At 45.6% G+C, this 15,378-nt stretch overlaps 1 protein-coding gene across 8 annotated transcripts in view; it reads left to right on the top strand.

The window, feature by feature from the left end:
• ARHGAP26 (Rho GTPase activating protein 26) overlaps positions 1 to 12,841 on the top strand; it is a 469,933-nt gene extending 457,092 nt beyond the window's left edge. For 7 of the 8 annotated variants that reach the window (XM_024752249.1, XM_024752250.1, XM_024752252.1 and 4 more), the window contains one exon: positions 6,794 to 12,841. In XM_024752249.1, the coding sequence (XP_024608017.1) occupies positions 6,794 to 6,882 (89 nt within the window). In that variant the 3' untranslated portion in view covers positions 6,883 to 12,841. The remainder of the gene's footprint in view (positions 1 to 6,793) is intronic. The other variant, XR_003004075.1, reaches the window with a different exon arrangement.
• The last annotated feature ends 2,537 nt before the right edge of the window (positions 12,842 to 15,378 follow it).

Raw genomic sequence — 15,378 nt, forward strand, 5'->3', positions numbered from 1 at the left:
TCAGCTCTTCACTCTGACAACACAAAGGACCCCCGATCCCGGGGGAAGAGTTGGTTTAAGCTCTCAGAAGGTCTGTATGTGTGTGTGTGTGTGTGTGTGTGTGTGTGTGGCTTGTTTGGGACTCCTCTTCCTGAGCGCAGCCCTCTTCCATTTTTTAAAGAGCTTTATTGAGGTAGCCACATACCATACAAGTTACCCATTTAAAATGTACAGTTCAGTGGGTTTTAGTATATTTAAAGTTGGGCAACCATCATCACTATCTAATTCCACAATATCTTCCTCACCCCCAAAGAAACCCTGTTCCCTTTAGCAGTCTTGCCCCATTTACCCCAACCCTACTCCATGCCACCTAGGCAACCACTAGTCTACTTTCTGTCACTGTAAATTTGCCTGCTCTGGATGTTTCATGTGAGTGGAATTATACAGTACATGGTCTTTGTAACTGACTTATTTTGCTTGGCACTATATTCAGTGTCATCCGTGCTGTAGTAAGCCTCAGAACCTCATTCCTTTTTATTGATGAGTAATATTCCATTGTATGGATATACCACATTTTGTCTATCCATTCATCGATTGATGGACATATTGATTGTTTCCACTTTTTGGCTGTTATAAGTAATGCTGCTATAGACACATGCATACAAGTTTTTGTGGGGACGTAGGTTTTCCGTTCTCTTGGTGATACACCAAGGCATGGGCTTGCTGGGTCATATGGTAACTCTAGGTTTTACTGTTGGAGGAACTGCCCAACTGATTTCTAGAGGGGTTGCACCATTTGGCATTCCCACCTTCTTCAGTTTTTAAGTCTCCTTTTTGAAGTGGTTTAACTAGCTAACCAAAGAAAGAAATTAAAAGACACTTGATTTTTAACTGCCAAGTCCTTTCCTTCCCAGCAGGTTCTGTTACTGCTCCCGCCCCTCCACTCAGTAATTGTCATAAATCCTACAAGGACAGATGAGAGCAGGAGAGAGTCAGAGGCCTTACCCCGCCTTCCCATGGTCTCCAGGGGCAGCGTTCCTTGACACTAGTTTCTTTTTAACTAGCAATGCCAGTGACCTTTTCCAATTCCCTGAAGAGCAAAAGGCCAAACTAAGCCCCAAAGACAACACCTCACAGTGTTGACTGAGCTGCCGTCGAAGAAGGATCTGACAAAATGTCCATCCAGATTTTAGACTGGTTGGACGGTAATATTTTATGATGTCCAATTTTTAGAAAATACTACCTCGACCCTACTTTCCCCATCCCTTCACCTCTTTAGGAGTAATCGGGCATTAAAGGGGGGAAGCACTATTCACGTGTTAGAGAGCTCTTTTTCCTTGTTCTCTCTCGGTAATTTGTTGCTGAAGATTCCAGGTAAGGACGATATAAGTTGGATGCTCTGTAGCTGTCAGATTAAATCATCAGACCAATCAGAAGAAAGTTTCCTTATGACAGAGTTAGAGTGAGTGAGTGAGTGTGTGTGTGTGTCTGTGTGTGTGTGTGTGTGTGTGTGTGTGTGTGTGTGTGTCGTCTTTTTTCAGGATCAAGAAGAAGAAAGGAGGGGGAGGAAGAGGGAGGGGCACCTTGAGGGGAAAGTCTGTTGTTCGTAATGATTAATCTCCAAGCCTCTGGATTCCAGGGGCCCACTGTGAATCTGGAGAGGCTGTTCAGTCAGCTCTTGGACTTTGTGCAGTGGGCAATGGCTGTGCAATACTCAGAAATAACTCCAGTGTCAGCCCTTGCCAATATACTAGGAAACTGGCCATTTCACCAAGAGCACCTCATACAGTAACTGGAAAGAAAAATAACTCACGTTCTCAGGAACATTAGTCATCTAGAAGCAACATGATTAGTGATACCTGGAATATTCACATGGCGTTCACTAAAATTGGGTTCTTGGGATACTTTTATCAAGAACTGACATGGGCTGGATCCTTCATTGCTGGGGTACCGGGTGCAGTGTGAGTGCACAGCAGGGCTGCCCTGGGTTTCCTTTGCTGATAAAGGCTATCTCAGGCAGCAGGGTTCCCAGAGGGTTCCTCGGCGGAGTCTTTCAGCCTCCCCAGCCTCTCCATGTCTCCCCCCGGGCGTTTCCACCAGCTGCTTCACTGGTCTTGCTACGTACACTCTTAACCCATAACCCAGGCTCTACACAGCAGCCAGATTGATCTTTGAGAAATGGAAGTCACATCATGTTATCTTGCCTCCTGTTGTTCTTAGAATTATTGACAAGGACCTGCAGGTCCCGCCCCTGCCGTGTGGCCCCCTCTCACCCTCCCTTGATACAAAGCAGCCTCCCAGGCCTTCTTTATGTTCTCGAATAAGGCTGGCAAACTATGACCGGCCAGTGAAATCCAGCCCGCTGCCTGCTTTTGTAAATAGAGCTTCACTGGAACACAGCCACTCACGCCTTTGTGTTTACATATTATCTATAGCAAGACAGTGGCAGAGTTGAGTAGTTACACATTGACGAGCCGGCTTTTCAAGAAAATCTTACACACCACTGTTCTGAAATCACAACAAGCTTCTCCCCATCTTGGGGCCTTTACACTTGCACTACCCACTGCCTGGCTGGCTCCTGTGGATGATTTGGGTTTTAGCTTTTCGAACTCTTGGCCACCCACCCACTTCCCTATCCCCGTCTCTTTCCTTCCCCTCATCACCACCTACAATTGCATGCTTACTTACTGTAGATGGTCCCTCCCCAAGAGCAGAATCTCATCTGCTTGTTCTATCCTATGTGCAGGGACCTAGCACAGTGTGTGGCTCGTGGTAGGTGCTGAATGAACGTTTGCTAAATGAGCCCATGCGTCCAACTACACGGGGGTCTGCACCTGTTCCAGCCAGTGCTACTTCCCTGTGGGGCAGCCCGCCGTTAGAGATCTTAGTCACACACTTGTTCCTTGTGCACCGTGAGCGAAGGAGCGGGGAGAGCATGAGTTGCCTGTGCAGGGGTGTATGGAGTGTATATGGATTGAGCTGAGAGAGAGTAGTTGGCAGGAAGCACGCCCGTGTCAGCAGCAGCTTATATTTATTGTATGCCTGCTGGGCTGGAGAGCTGCCCAGGCAGCTCACTGCAACACCTTGTGTGTTTATATAGCACATGGGACACTGGTGCAATTCAGAAGGTTGGACATTGGTGCGATTCAACCCAACGAGCACTTACGATGAGCATCCTCCATGTCCAGAGCATTAGGCTAGGCCAAAGTGGTAGTGCTTAAGACCACAGACCCTAGGGTCAGATGTCCTGAGTTCAGATCTACCTCCATCATCTACCAGCTGTGTAATTTGGGGCAAGGTGCTTAACTTCTCTGAGCCTCAGTTTCTCATCAGTAAGATGAGGATAATAGAACCAACTCCATAGTCCTTCTGAAGGTGGAAAGAGGTGATGCAGAGGAAGCACTTAGCAAAGGGCCCACTGCTTAGTATGTGCTCACCGTGAGCATCATCATTCTTATCCTCAAGGATCACATTCTCTGGTTGGATAGAGGCATAATGTAGTGGAAAAGGGCTCGGTCTCTGGGATCAAGCAAGCTGGATTCAAGTTCTGGTTCTACCGTTGGGAGCCTGAATAAACTAATTTACCTCTCTGAGCCTTAATTTTCTCATCTGTAAAATAGGGAAAATAATAATACAAGCTAGGATCCTTAGGTCCGAGTGAGTCAATAAATATTTAACTCTCTGAGTCCACGGCTGTTTCCCAGTCATCATTTGTAGCGTGTTCGCTTCTATCATTATAATTCACCAGAGGGGAGTCAGTGAAGAATGCTGAGTGATAGAATACAAAGTTAAATGCACTAAAAAACTAGTTAGGAGGTTTCCCTGGTGGCACAGCGGTTGAGAGTCCGCCTGCCAATGCAGGGGACACGGGTTCGTGCCCCGGTCTGGGAGGATCCCACATGCCGCGGAGCGGCTGAAGGGAAACAAAGCTTAACACATTTGAACAGCATTAAAAGGACCTATAGGTCTTCCCTGGTGGCGCAGTGGTTGAGAATCTGCCTGCTAGTTCAGGGGACACGGGTTCGAGCCCTGGTCTGGGAGGATCCCACATGGCGTGGAGCAACTAGGCCCGTGAGCCACAACTACTGAGCCTGCGCCTCTGGAACCTGTGCTCCGCAACAAGAGAGGCCGCCATAGTGAGAGGCCCGCGCACCTCGATGAAGAGTGGCCCCTGCTTGCCGCGACTAGAGAAAGCCCTCGCACAGAAACGAAGACGCAACACAGCAAAAATTAATTAATTAATTAATAAACTCCTACCCCCAACATCTTCTTTAAAAAAAAAAGGACCTATGAATAATATGTGGAATGTACTATGAGCATTCCAGGGGAAGGGAGGGAGCAGGTAGATGGGGTTCCATGAGGATATTTATGGAGGAGGTAGGGCTTCAGCTAAGCCTTCAAGTGTGAGGAAGGGCAACGAAAGACAACAGAAAGCCAGAGGCATCTGGGGCTGCCTCTGTCCTCCACTAGTTAATTCTTATTATCACCCTTATTACAGAGGCATTTTGGCACAGAAGAGTTGTAGCTTAACTTTATGTGAATGAGTTAAAATGCAGATCCCTGAGCCCTACTCCTATAGATTCTGCTGTAACTGATGTGTGCTGGGGCCTAGGAATCTACAGTTTTAATAAGCATCCAGGTGTTTCTGTTGCACCTGGTCTGGTACCATCCCTTACTAAAGCCTGACTTGCTGACTCCTCTGAGTCAGCAATCTGACCCAAAGGCTGCACTGTCCCTTGTCTTCCCCCATGACATATCTCTTGTTCTCTAGTTTGGAGGGCCTCCTTTGTCCCCTCTGATTCTCCCCTTATTCTGCAAATTCCATTTCTGATGTTTACAGACATTACCGCCTCTGCACCTGAGCTGTGTTTGAACAGCTGGCCAGGAAGGGAGAAAGTCTGAAAGAGAGGGACTCAGTGCATCCGGTAGAACAACAACTCAACTAGGAGCTTTGCTGTCAAATGGGGGCAGAGGGTTTGTCTTTTTTTGTTGTTTTTCGTTTTGTGTGTTTGGTTGGTTTCTTGTTTCTAGGTCTTTTGTTTTGGGGAGTGAGTTTGATTTGTTTGGTTTTGGTTCTGAACATCTGAGATTTCCCCAAGTTTAGGTGGTTGTGGAGACCAGGTCCTTACTTGGTTTTTACCAGGAGGATCCTGCTGACCATTCTGAATGACTGATCAAATGACACAGGGTCTCCTACTGACTCATCTGTACTGAGTATTTACTGTGCTTTCTCCATATTGGTTCCTGAACCCTCACAAGAACCCACAGAGGGGGAGAGAGTTTTATTATCACTTGATAGGTTGAAGAAACTGAAGTGATCTTGGCAGTATGAGCTGGATGGATGGGCAGAAGGCAGGGGTGTTCGGGTGCTAGCATTTTAGGGGTAGGCTGGGAGATCTTGGTCGTCGGAGAGACCAGGTTGCTTTTAAGTTGTGTTGTGTTCTTTCTTCCATGGCACTTCTCCCCCAGACTCCTCCTTGTGTGGTGTCATGAATCCGAAGTACCCTCGCTACTTGGGTTTATTCCTGAGGCCTAGAGATATGAAATCAGGGAAACATGTTGGAGGCCACCTCATAGATGATTGACCTTGTCTTTTCCTAAAGAAGCCTTCAAGATCTAGCCAAGGTTGACCATGATCTTCTATGAGCCTCAGTGTGTGTCCTTCTGTTGCTTCTCCATTTACTTCCTTTGGTCTCTGTTCTTTCTTATTTCCCTACAAACTGAAACTAGAGTTTTATAGTAGTGTTGTGGGCGGAAATGCTTTTCTAAAACAAGCTCAGGAAGTCACTTAATTGGCCTAGGAAGGGAATAGAGGAAAATTCATTCTCTCCAAACAATCTCGAAGGATTGGAGTTTCCCTAAAACGGTAAGAACAAATGTCCTGCCTCGCCCAAGAGTGATTTGTATATTCCCAGTTCAAAAAACATGAACAACCCTCCTCTCCAAGTCCAGGATTCCTTCTCTCTTCCTTCCTGCTGTTGGCTGCTTTGCAGACTCAGCTGGATTGTATATAATTTTTACAGTATCACAGTAGTTTCCATGGAGATGGCTTGTGACATCACAGAACATTGGGTATATATTCTTTGGATATGGAAAAATCAAAAGGGTAGAAGTTTTTTAAATTGCAATAGAGAGAGGGAGAAGACAGCTTTCAGACTTGTGTATAGGAAGGAGGAAAACTCCAGAGAACAGGAAAGAAAACTAAAGAAGGGTATGGTTGGAACCACGAGAGGGCTATTTGAAGATTATAAAATACAAAAAAAAAAAAAAATTGCAGAGGGAATTTGCAAGGAAATTAGAAGCAGAGGGTATGGATTCGGAGGGAAGTACAAGGCATGATTAGGAGCTACATATCTTTAGGGACTAGTTCTTAGCAGTCCTCCATAGGTACTTTATCTGGTACATAGTCAACACTGGGTAAGTAAATGAGTACAGGGATGGATGGATGGATACCTACGTAAATATGTAGGTGGAATATCATAACTGTGACCTCTAACCGAAAATGCAGAAGTCTGTTACTTCTTTATAGTTTAAATCAGGAACTTCAGAAAGTCCTTGAAACTCCTAAAATTGTATGCAGAATTTTGAATGCCTGTGTCTCTTCCCCTTTTAATTATGGAGAAAGTTCAGAACGACCTTCACCAGGTCCCCCAGTGGGTTGAGAAACTCTGGTTTAAACAAATCTGAGAATTATGTAACTTAACGAGCGACTGCACCGATCTGTAAACTTCCTTCACACATGCACAGTATGCGTCCACCTCCTACCCTATCTGTAACATCATTTCTTGTCACTCTCTCCCCGCTTCCTGTACAGTGCATCCCTCTCAGGAGCCTGGCTGGTTGGAGGGGACTCTGAATGGAAAGACTGGCCTCATCCCCGAGAACTACGTGGAGTTCCTCTAACCATGGGCCCTGGCAGAACTGCTGAGCTTTTCATGGTGTCCATGACAACTGCTGATTCCATTGTTGTGGGCCGTTGCTCTTCGCCGCTGAGAAGTGCAGGGTGACTGACTCTGCTGCTACCTGTCAACACGAATGTTTCTGTGAACTCTGGTGTCACCCATCCCCATGATAATCTCAGCTGACGTGCGGTGATACTGCAAGAAACAGAAGTAAATCAGCGGAGGAGGCCGTTTGATTTTGATAACAAGAAAGGCTTACAAAGCCATTTCTCTCATTTAGCACCCTACGTGGGGTGCTCATTTTGTTTCAGTAGTCATCCAAACCCCAACCTTCTGATAAAGGAAGTAAGTGAGATGTAAGCAGTCCCCAGGAGGTTGCAGTATAGCTGGCTCTGACAGGGCTGGGCAGTGGCCTGAGATCCAGTCTGGATCCACAGCTATTGTTTACAGTAGACACTCTCTCTACCCCACCTCTAAATACTTGAGACCTGCCGTGCTATAGGCGGCTGGGTCTGTTTGTTTGCATGCAGGATGGAGAAGGGTTATGGCGCTGTTTACATAAGATCCAGTCTCTCACCATCTCTCAAGCAGCCGCTGTCCCAGCACCAGCAGAATTCTGTCCAGTCCTCTCATGCAGGGGAGCACACACCCCCCCATGGCCCCCCTCCCAAGCTAGGAATATAATATCCCAAGCTAGGAACTTCTCTGCCACCGAGGGCTGCCATTGTCTCGTAACCACGGCAACCCAACCTACTCTAAAACCAAACCAAAAAATAACACTCTTTGCATGACGTATTTTTTTCTCCCTGCTTTTTGGCCGTTTTTTGAATGGTTTTCCAACAACCTGAAGCCGAAGATCAAGGTCTACTTGGGGGCAGATAGAATAGCAGCTGGGAACTGCTCCCTTTCTGATGAATTTCAGCAGCACCAGGATATATTTGGAACAAACTCTAGTAACCTCTTGAGATTAAATTACATACAGGCTTAATATTTCTGTTCTTCCATGCAACTAGTGTCTGCTTTCTAGAGGGCAACATACTGCCTCCCAAAGGGAAATACCCTCCCTCTGACTCATTCCCTCCCGTTCACCTGTCCCTTCCCCTGTCCTTGCCTGCCTGTAGCCCTTCACTGACTAGCCCCCTGGCAGTGCCCTGGGCTGCTCAGCACTGGTGCCCTGGCAGTTTTCAGGCATGATTCCTGGACTAACCCCATGGCCTCTAGTTTAAAAGGACATACATGTTCACTGCCACTCAGAAAAAGGGAATTGTTTCTCAGGCTTTTGAGGCATGAGACTAATATCATAAGCCATTGTGATTTAGGAGGATGCCAGAAGGTTGGGGCATGGAAGGTGGGATGGGTACCTTCTGAGAAAGAGAATTTCCTGGTCCAGAAGGGGCTGGGTCATGTGGAAGACTGCCTTGGGTGGGGAAGTTTGGCCTGGACATTTCAAATTCACTTGGCTTTCCAAAGAAGAGAGTCCCAGTATTTCCACACTTGAATGTCCTTGCAAGAGTGATTCTGGGCAGACAAACTCCGAAGTGAGGGACTGTCAAGCTCTCCAGGACAGGAGCCCCTCGGGATGGTGGCGTTGTTCCAGAGTGTGTCCTGCTTCTGGAATTCCTCTTGAGGGAACTTTTAAAGAGGAAAAGAAAAACTTGAATTGTGTTGAATTACTGTATCTTTTACATTTTTTTTTGAAAAGATAAACGTGTAAATAGAGTGATTTGAAATACTATATGGCAAAGTTTTATATTTGATATTCTATAAGCTAGTTGCTTCACACATTTAAGCTTTGATTGCTGAACAGGTGTGTATACGAGGGAGAGAGGGGACACAAGGTCGAAGAGAGTCAAGATCATCCCTTCTCTGGCCTTGAGGAAGGAGAAGATATTTCCACACACTCTGCTGGCTCTTGTTGGTGGGCGTGACACATTAATGGTGTTCAGTCTTCTTTATCCAGATGTGGTTTTTTGAGCATTTCTTGGGCTTTGGATTTGGAGATGGAAGGAGCATCTTCAGGCAATGAACTTTTCCAAGAACTCCTACCCAGTAGTAAGATGAAGCTCAGGATTTAAACAGGTGAGGCCAGGGGTTAGATTTTTTTTTTTTTTTTTTTCATTTTTCTTCTCAGGTGTATTTCTTGATACCCCAAGGTACCAGGACAGAAGACGGGATAATTGCATGCTCCTTGTATCTTACTCTTCCGCGCATCTTCTAAGGCTTTATAAAGGAGTCCAAGCTAGTTTGCAAATGTGTGTGTCTAAGTTCCAAGAAAACCTGGCTTCTTAAGGATCTTTAGTTCTTGACATGCTGCTTCTTCCCCTTTCCCTAAACATGTTTATTCATCTCAGATTCCCTATAGCTCCAAAATAAGACAAAGAAAAACCTCCAAAGAGGGGTGGAGATTGTACTGTTATAGCTTTCTAGATGACTTTAAAGTTAATAGGAGTTTGTCATTGTGATTCATTCCATCAGCTCAAGGATGACACAGCTATTACCCAGGAGCTCACCCAGCAGTGAGCGAGACACCACCACTGAATCAGGGAACAAGAATTAAGACTGGAGAAGACCAAGATGGGACTCAGGAAAGCTATCGTTGAAAGCCCAAGAAGAAAGGGCACGTATGAGCAGGCTATATGAGCAGGCTATACCTACTCCCTGCGGACTTTGAACAGCTTGGGGACCTGTTCAAAGGGGCTAGAGGGACAAGCACACTCTATACCACTGTGCTTCCCAAATAGAGTGCAGCATAACGCTTTTAACACATCGGACGTTTGAAATCACCACCTGCCCCGTTGGAACCTTGACTAGAGCTAACGTGGGGACGGCCGGAAGTCCCAGGCCCTGGATTTGGAAGTTCCTCTGAAGCTTACCTGCCGACACTTGGCCCCAGCTTGACCACTTGGAAGCATGTGCCTCCCTCCTCATTTGCCTCTGATCCAAAGCCGAGGGAAATGGAGCTACTGCCAATGGGAATTTTAGGTAGACCCCTTCCCAGCTTCTCTGGGCCGTGCTGGGCCCTGACAGATGGCTGCTCTGCTTCCTTACCCTGGCCAGGCTCCCCTCCTTCCCATCGTCTACAGAACTGGAGACACTGTTCAGGATATGAGCCGACAAATAAGAAGGAACTTGAAGGCTGAAAATAGCTTTTACCCTCCACTCTCTTTGCTCCCCACCTCTAACTCTGTCTTCTGGAACAGGGAATCTTGGGGCACACTAGGGTATCAGAGTGGAATACTATTGCACAAAATCCCTGAGCTTTCCCAGGAGCCTCGTGTTGCTTTTGGAAGGCCCCGGGATCAGGTAGGCAGACATAGCCTGAGTCTTTTGGGGGCATCAAGATCAGTCTCTCCCACCTCCTCCAGGTACTCAGCAGAGTTCTGTAGTTACAGAATGCCATGCCTTGAGAAGACGACTAGTTTCACATTCTTCCCCCACCGCCCAGGCAAATAAAGTCCTGGCTTGCTCAAGACTGATGATATTCTCTTCTGTTTTCAAATCTGGACATAGAGGGATGGACCCTGTATAGCACCGCTGGCCTTTGTATCCTAGGATTGGAGCCGGTTTTTAGCTTAGTGTTTTAGTATTTCTGCAGCCAATGTGTGTTTTCTTCTGTCACACCAAACTGGGGTTTGTTTGTTTGTTTCTTCAGCATAATTCCAGTTCATGTCCTCTTGCTGAGTGCTTTTTGGATAGAAAGGCAAAGAGAAGGAGAATAAATGAACAATCGGGTATTGGCCAGCTGGCATTAGCAACACAGAGTCATGCTAGTGACAAGGTGATTTCACTGTTTGCCACTGTTGCAGTTATGTGTGCCATACCTGTAGCTCACAGGGAAGTCCTTCTACCATCAGAGTTTGTGTCTCTTGAAAACAGCAACCCCTGTCACACCAAAAGCTCTGTCTTGACTGTATAGACTCTAAAAACATCCATGATTGTGGAGTGGGGAGACAGAAATAATCGACTGAACATAACATGATCAACTACTCATGACTGTCTACTGGCACCTTTCATCCTCTGGCTTCTGTTTCCAGAAGAAGCAAGTCTGGAACATCCATTTTTATAGACCCAGGACTCCCAGGTACAGCAGTGGCCATCATGGCACTCACAGTTCGCCCTAGCATCGAATGTTTTATGAGCAACCGTGTTACCCAAGTAGGTAGCCAGCCCTGAAGAAACTAAACAGCCACTTAGCTACCTGACTTTAAAAGGAATGTCCTGGCTATACTGTCTAGGGAGTTAATCTGTCATGACTGGCAAACTTGACAGTAATCATTTACCTAGACAGCCCTGCCCCACATCTCTTTCAAGTCACCTGGGTGTCCTCTCACACACCCTGTGTCGGCGTTTAAAAAATGTATCTTATCATGCTCAAATGTGTTTGGCAGCCAGGCTGGTGTTCTGGGTGCTGAACCACTTTTCTTTAAATGTAACCTCCAAATGACAACAGCCATAGAATAATGGACCTTGCACAAACCTACAGCATGCCTGAGACCAGACTCCACCAAGTCATAATTAGCTTGTTTCCTTTCACCACCTACAGTACTTGTCTAACTAAAGAGCTTCCCAAAGCACAGGGAGAGGCCATATAGAAAATTCAGACGTCATTCAGAGCCAGCCCTGGCTAAAATGTGATCTCCTAATGGAAGCACTTGTATTCTTAGGAGAAAAAGCATTGGGTATAAAGCAATGCTAAGAGCAGAAAGAGAAAGGCAAACCATCCTGAAGAACTTTGGATTTTTTAAAAGAGGGATAAATATAGTTCTTAATGGGGGGAAAATCTATCCCATAAAAAGTTCACAGCTAATTTTTTTACAGAAGTTTTACAGGACACTACAAGATGAAAACATTTTTCAAGGCAGAATGCCTTAGAGAGCAAAAGCTTATAGCACAGTCCTGGACCCGTGTGAGTATAGGAATTACTATTACATCAAAATTCTATTTAGTGTAGTCAGCAAGAACCAAGAGTAGTGATAAAGTGTCAGAATTACCTGGAGAGGCCAAGACATTTGACATCAATCATTTCTACATCTACCATTTCTACCAAATTGTCCAAACAGACCCTACACGCGGCTTCCTTGGGTATCCAGATGCCAGGGTCAACCCTGAACCTGTGAAAAGAGGTTCATCTGATGATTCTTAAGTGTATACGTATTAGTGTGTGTTTGTGTATGTATGTGTACAGCTCACATTTACATATGTAAAGATACAGACTGTCTTCTAGAAAAACCCGCCTAAGCTGGTGGTTGCTGAGCCTTGACAGCCTTTAAGATTTGAAGTTGGAGAATCAGAGAAACAAGAGAGGCTATCGATTGACTATCAGAATGAGCAAAGATGTAGCTTAAGTGCCATTTGAAAACTTCGTTCCTATTTATCAGATGATTACTATCTATAGCTATATTCCTTATTAACTTATTAAGAGTCATGTTGAAAAAAAGATCAAACTCATAAACAATTAGGGGTTCATAGTAGGCTAGTGTTCACAAGCACTCTAAAGGACATTTTGTCCGTATTTTGGAGAAGAAAATATTTGCATGTTTAATTCACAACTTAGGCTACCTTTGAGTATATTATAAAGTGCTGTGTGATGTAATATCAGTAAACTACTTAAAAATGGCACTTTAATGTTTTTTTGAAAAACAAATGCACTGTTTTAAACTTCGATTCAGTATTGAATATCGACTGGTGTGTGTAGAATCCTATTTCGTAATTAAAAAGTAACTTGTGACTAGAATAGAACTTTTTCCCTGTTATTCATAAAACAGTGTTGCCATGTTCAGGCTTGAAAAGAAAAAAAAATGTGCTTTTGTGTCACTAAGCATATCTGTAAAGAAAATACAGTTTCTGTTGGGTGGCCTCTGAAACTTGGCTTTCTTACTTTTGGTTGGTTTATGTGACAATCCCTGTGAAACTAGTGGAAGTATGATTTTTGAATTAAATGACTTTTCCATTTGGTGGTATGTTTGTTTCTTGAGTTTCTGATAAAGTTTTGACAGGATGCATATTTTAATATTTTTTTCAAATAAGCAAAGACCATGATCAAAGATCACAAGTCTGGGCTCCTGAGGTCACTGGTGACAACCACAGTGCTGATTTCTGATGTGCTCTGGGGAGCTCTGATTTCCTTTAGGGAGAGGTCAACTGCTCGTGAACTTGAGGGGAAGCTGTCATGCATGTTAAACAGTTAAGCCCCAAAGAGTCACATTCCAGTGAATGTTTCTGACTTTATCTCCTACAATACATATTTTATTCTCCCTAAATTTGATCGTCAAATCAACCATTTTCTGGAACTTCATTAACACAGGATGGAATAAAGAGCCAAAATACAGACAGTCCCACCACACAGCTGGGCGTGTCCCCCAGGGTTGTAAATCAGTCACTTGTAACATGCTGTCCCAGGCCAGCTCATGTTATTGAGTTGTCTCATTCATCATATCCCCTCCAGGTACATCCTGAGTTGCAGCCTGGGACCCAGGTTTACAATTCACTCCCAGCTTCTGCTGTGAGAACAGAGGAGCCAGAAGGAGAGGGCAGGGGAGCCTGGACTCTGGGGATGGAGGGCAAGGCTTCTGGCTCCAGAAGCTTGCCCTGGGCAAGCAGAAGGCGAGTGAGTATCCCCTGGTGCCTCGTTCTGAGGGATGACTATTTGAATATGTGGGTCACATGTGAACTGTTTATACTGTCCTCATTTGCCACTTAATAAGGGCTGTTTACCCCTATGAACAGCACAGATTCACAGCACCTCTGCCTTCACCGAGCTTACACCCTGTGCTGGAAAATTGTCCCAGCATCTGAAGCATCATAGATGTGTGGGGTCATATGGTACCTAGGTGAGACCCCCTGAGTGGCACACATGTATAACTGATGCCCATCATGTGGAGAATGAAATGTATGTACGGATTTGTATCTTATCTATGTCCTTGCCCTTTCCACCAGACTCCCCCATCACTCCCCCATCACTTCTACTCTTACGGTTTTTCTAATGGGAAAGGTTTTCATTTTCTTGTTGCTTTTAGCAGCCAGAGCAGAGCTCAAATTGTGTCACATCATGTGGTTGGTTTGGTGTTTTTCGCTTATTAGCTCCGGCCGCATGATTGGTCCTAAGAGCACTTTGGTTAGACGTGGACTTGATTGATACTTGAAATCACGTAAATGAAAGATTTTTCTCAGACCTCAAACACACTTGCTCTTTTGGGAATTAAATCAGGGTTTTCATTCCTTCTTTTCTCAGTTCTCTCTCAGCCTCTGCTCCGATACCACATGTCTCTCTTACCCAGATGTGACAGTGTCTTTGGCTCGCCCTGCTTTTAATAGGACTGTGCTAAGCTGCAGCTAATTAACTGTGCTGGGCTAGTCAGGATTGCCTGAGTTCAGCCTGTACAGCAGCCAAGGGAGCCTCTAACCAACGTGGTTCCTGCTCGGGGTCGGTGAGGCTCAGAGCATGGGAGAGTCTGCAGCGGTACCCAGCCAGGCTGCATCCTTCACAACCACCACCCTGCGTTACCTGGCCGGTATCAGCCAGTGGGGACCAAAGCAGGATGGTTTTCGGCTGAAATGATCAGAGCCTTGACTCACTGTATCCCACAGCACTTGGCAACTCCTGTCACACTGTGTATTGTGACATGGACCCCAGGAGGCCTGCCCCAGGCTCTGTTTGCTAAAACCCAGGTAGCCGATATGCCTTCCCAAGACCAACCAGCAAATTTAGCCAAGACTTGAATTCACAGGTCCTTTCTCTAGGCACCAAATCACATTTGGTGACCTCTTGGTCTTGTGTGTACCCTAAAACTAAAAGGTTCCTCTCGACGCAGTGGCTGTATGTCATTTTTGCATTCGGGGGTGTGGATTATTGGAAAGACTTTTTTTTAAATTATTAAATGATTCTTTGCCTTTTCTGAACCTTTATGTGTGAAAGAGATGTGGGAGAGTAATGCTTGCCTTGCCTGTGTTAGATGGAGGAATGACAGTGAAGGGGAACCATCTTTCTTTCTCCACCTTTTCTCCTGATCATACCATTTTGCCCTTTCATAGTACTTTCTACCTATAATTAGCTCATTATTTGTCATCAAATGTTTGACATTTTATGTCGCCCTCTTAATACCTCCATCAGGACAGGGCCTGGCATGCGGCAGGGGCCAGATGGCCCCTGGGGGGCTGACCATGTGACAGGAGGTGGGAGGCCACTGCTCTGGACTCCAGTCCTTCCTTCCTGTCTTCCTCTGCACTTCCGGTTGAAAGAAAGAAATGGGATCATTAGACGTGGGTGCTTGAACACACGGTGACGATGTTGTGGTCCTTGGCCATGCGTCCCGGGATTCAGGCTTGTGGGAGAGACTTCCCAGCCTCTGTTCAGACACACACAGCCACATTCTTACCCAGCCTCCTTGCTAGCACTTGGTGCAAGAAACCATCTGGATGGCCAGCTGACCAAGAGCCCAGACCCTTCTCTGTTATCTAAATTACTTATGGGTGGTTTTATGAACTTCAAACCAGGCTG

The sequence above is a fragment of the Neophocaena asiaeorientalis genome, unplaced genomic scaffold (assembly GCF_003031525.2).
Source record: "Neophocaena asiaeorientalis asiaeorientalis breed wild unplaced genomic scaffold, Neophocaena_asiaeorientalis_V1.1 scaffold204, whole genome shotgun sequence".
NCBI lineage: Eukaryota > Metazoa > Chordata > Mammalia > Artiodactyla > Phocoenidae > Neophocaena > Neophocaena asiaeorientalis.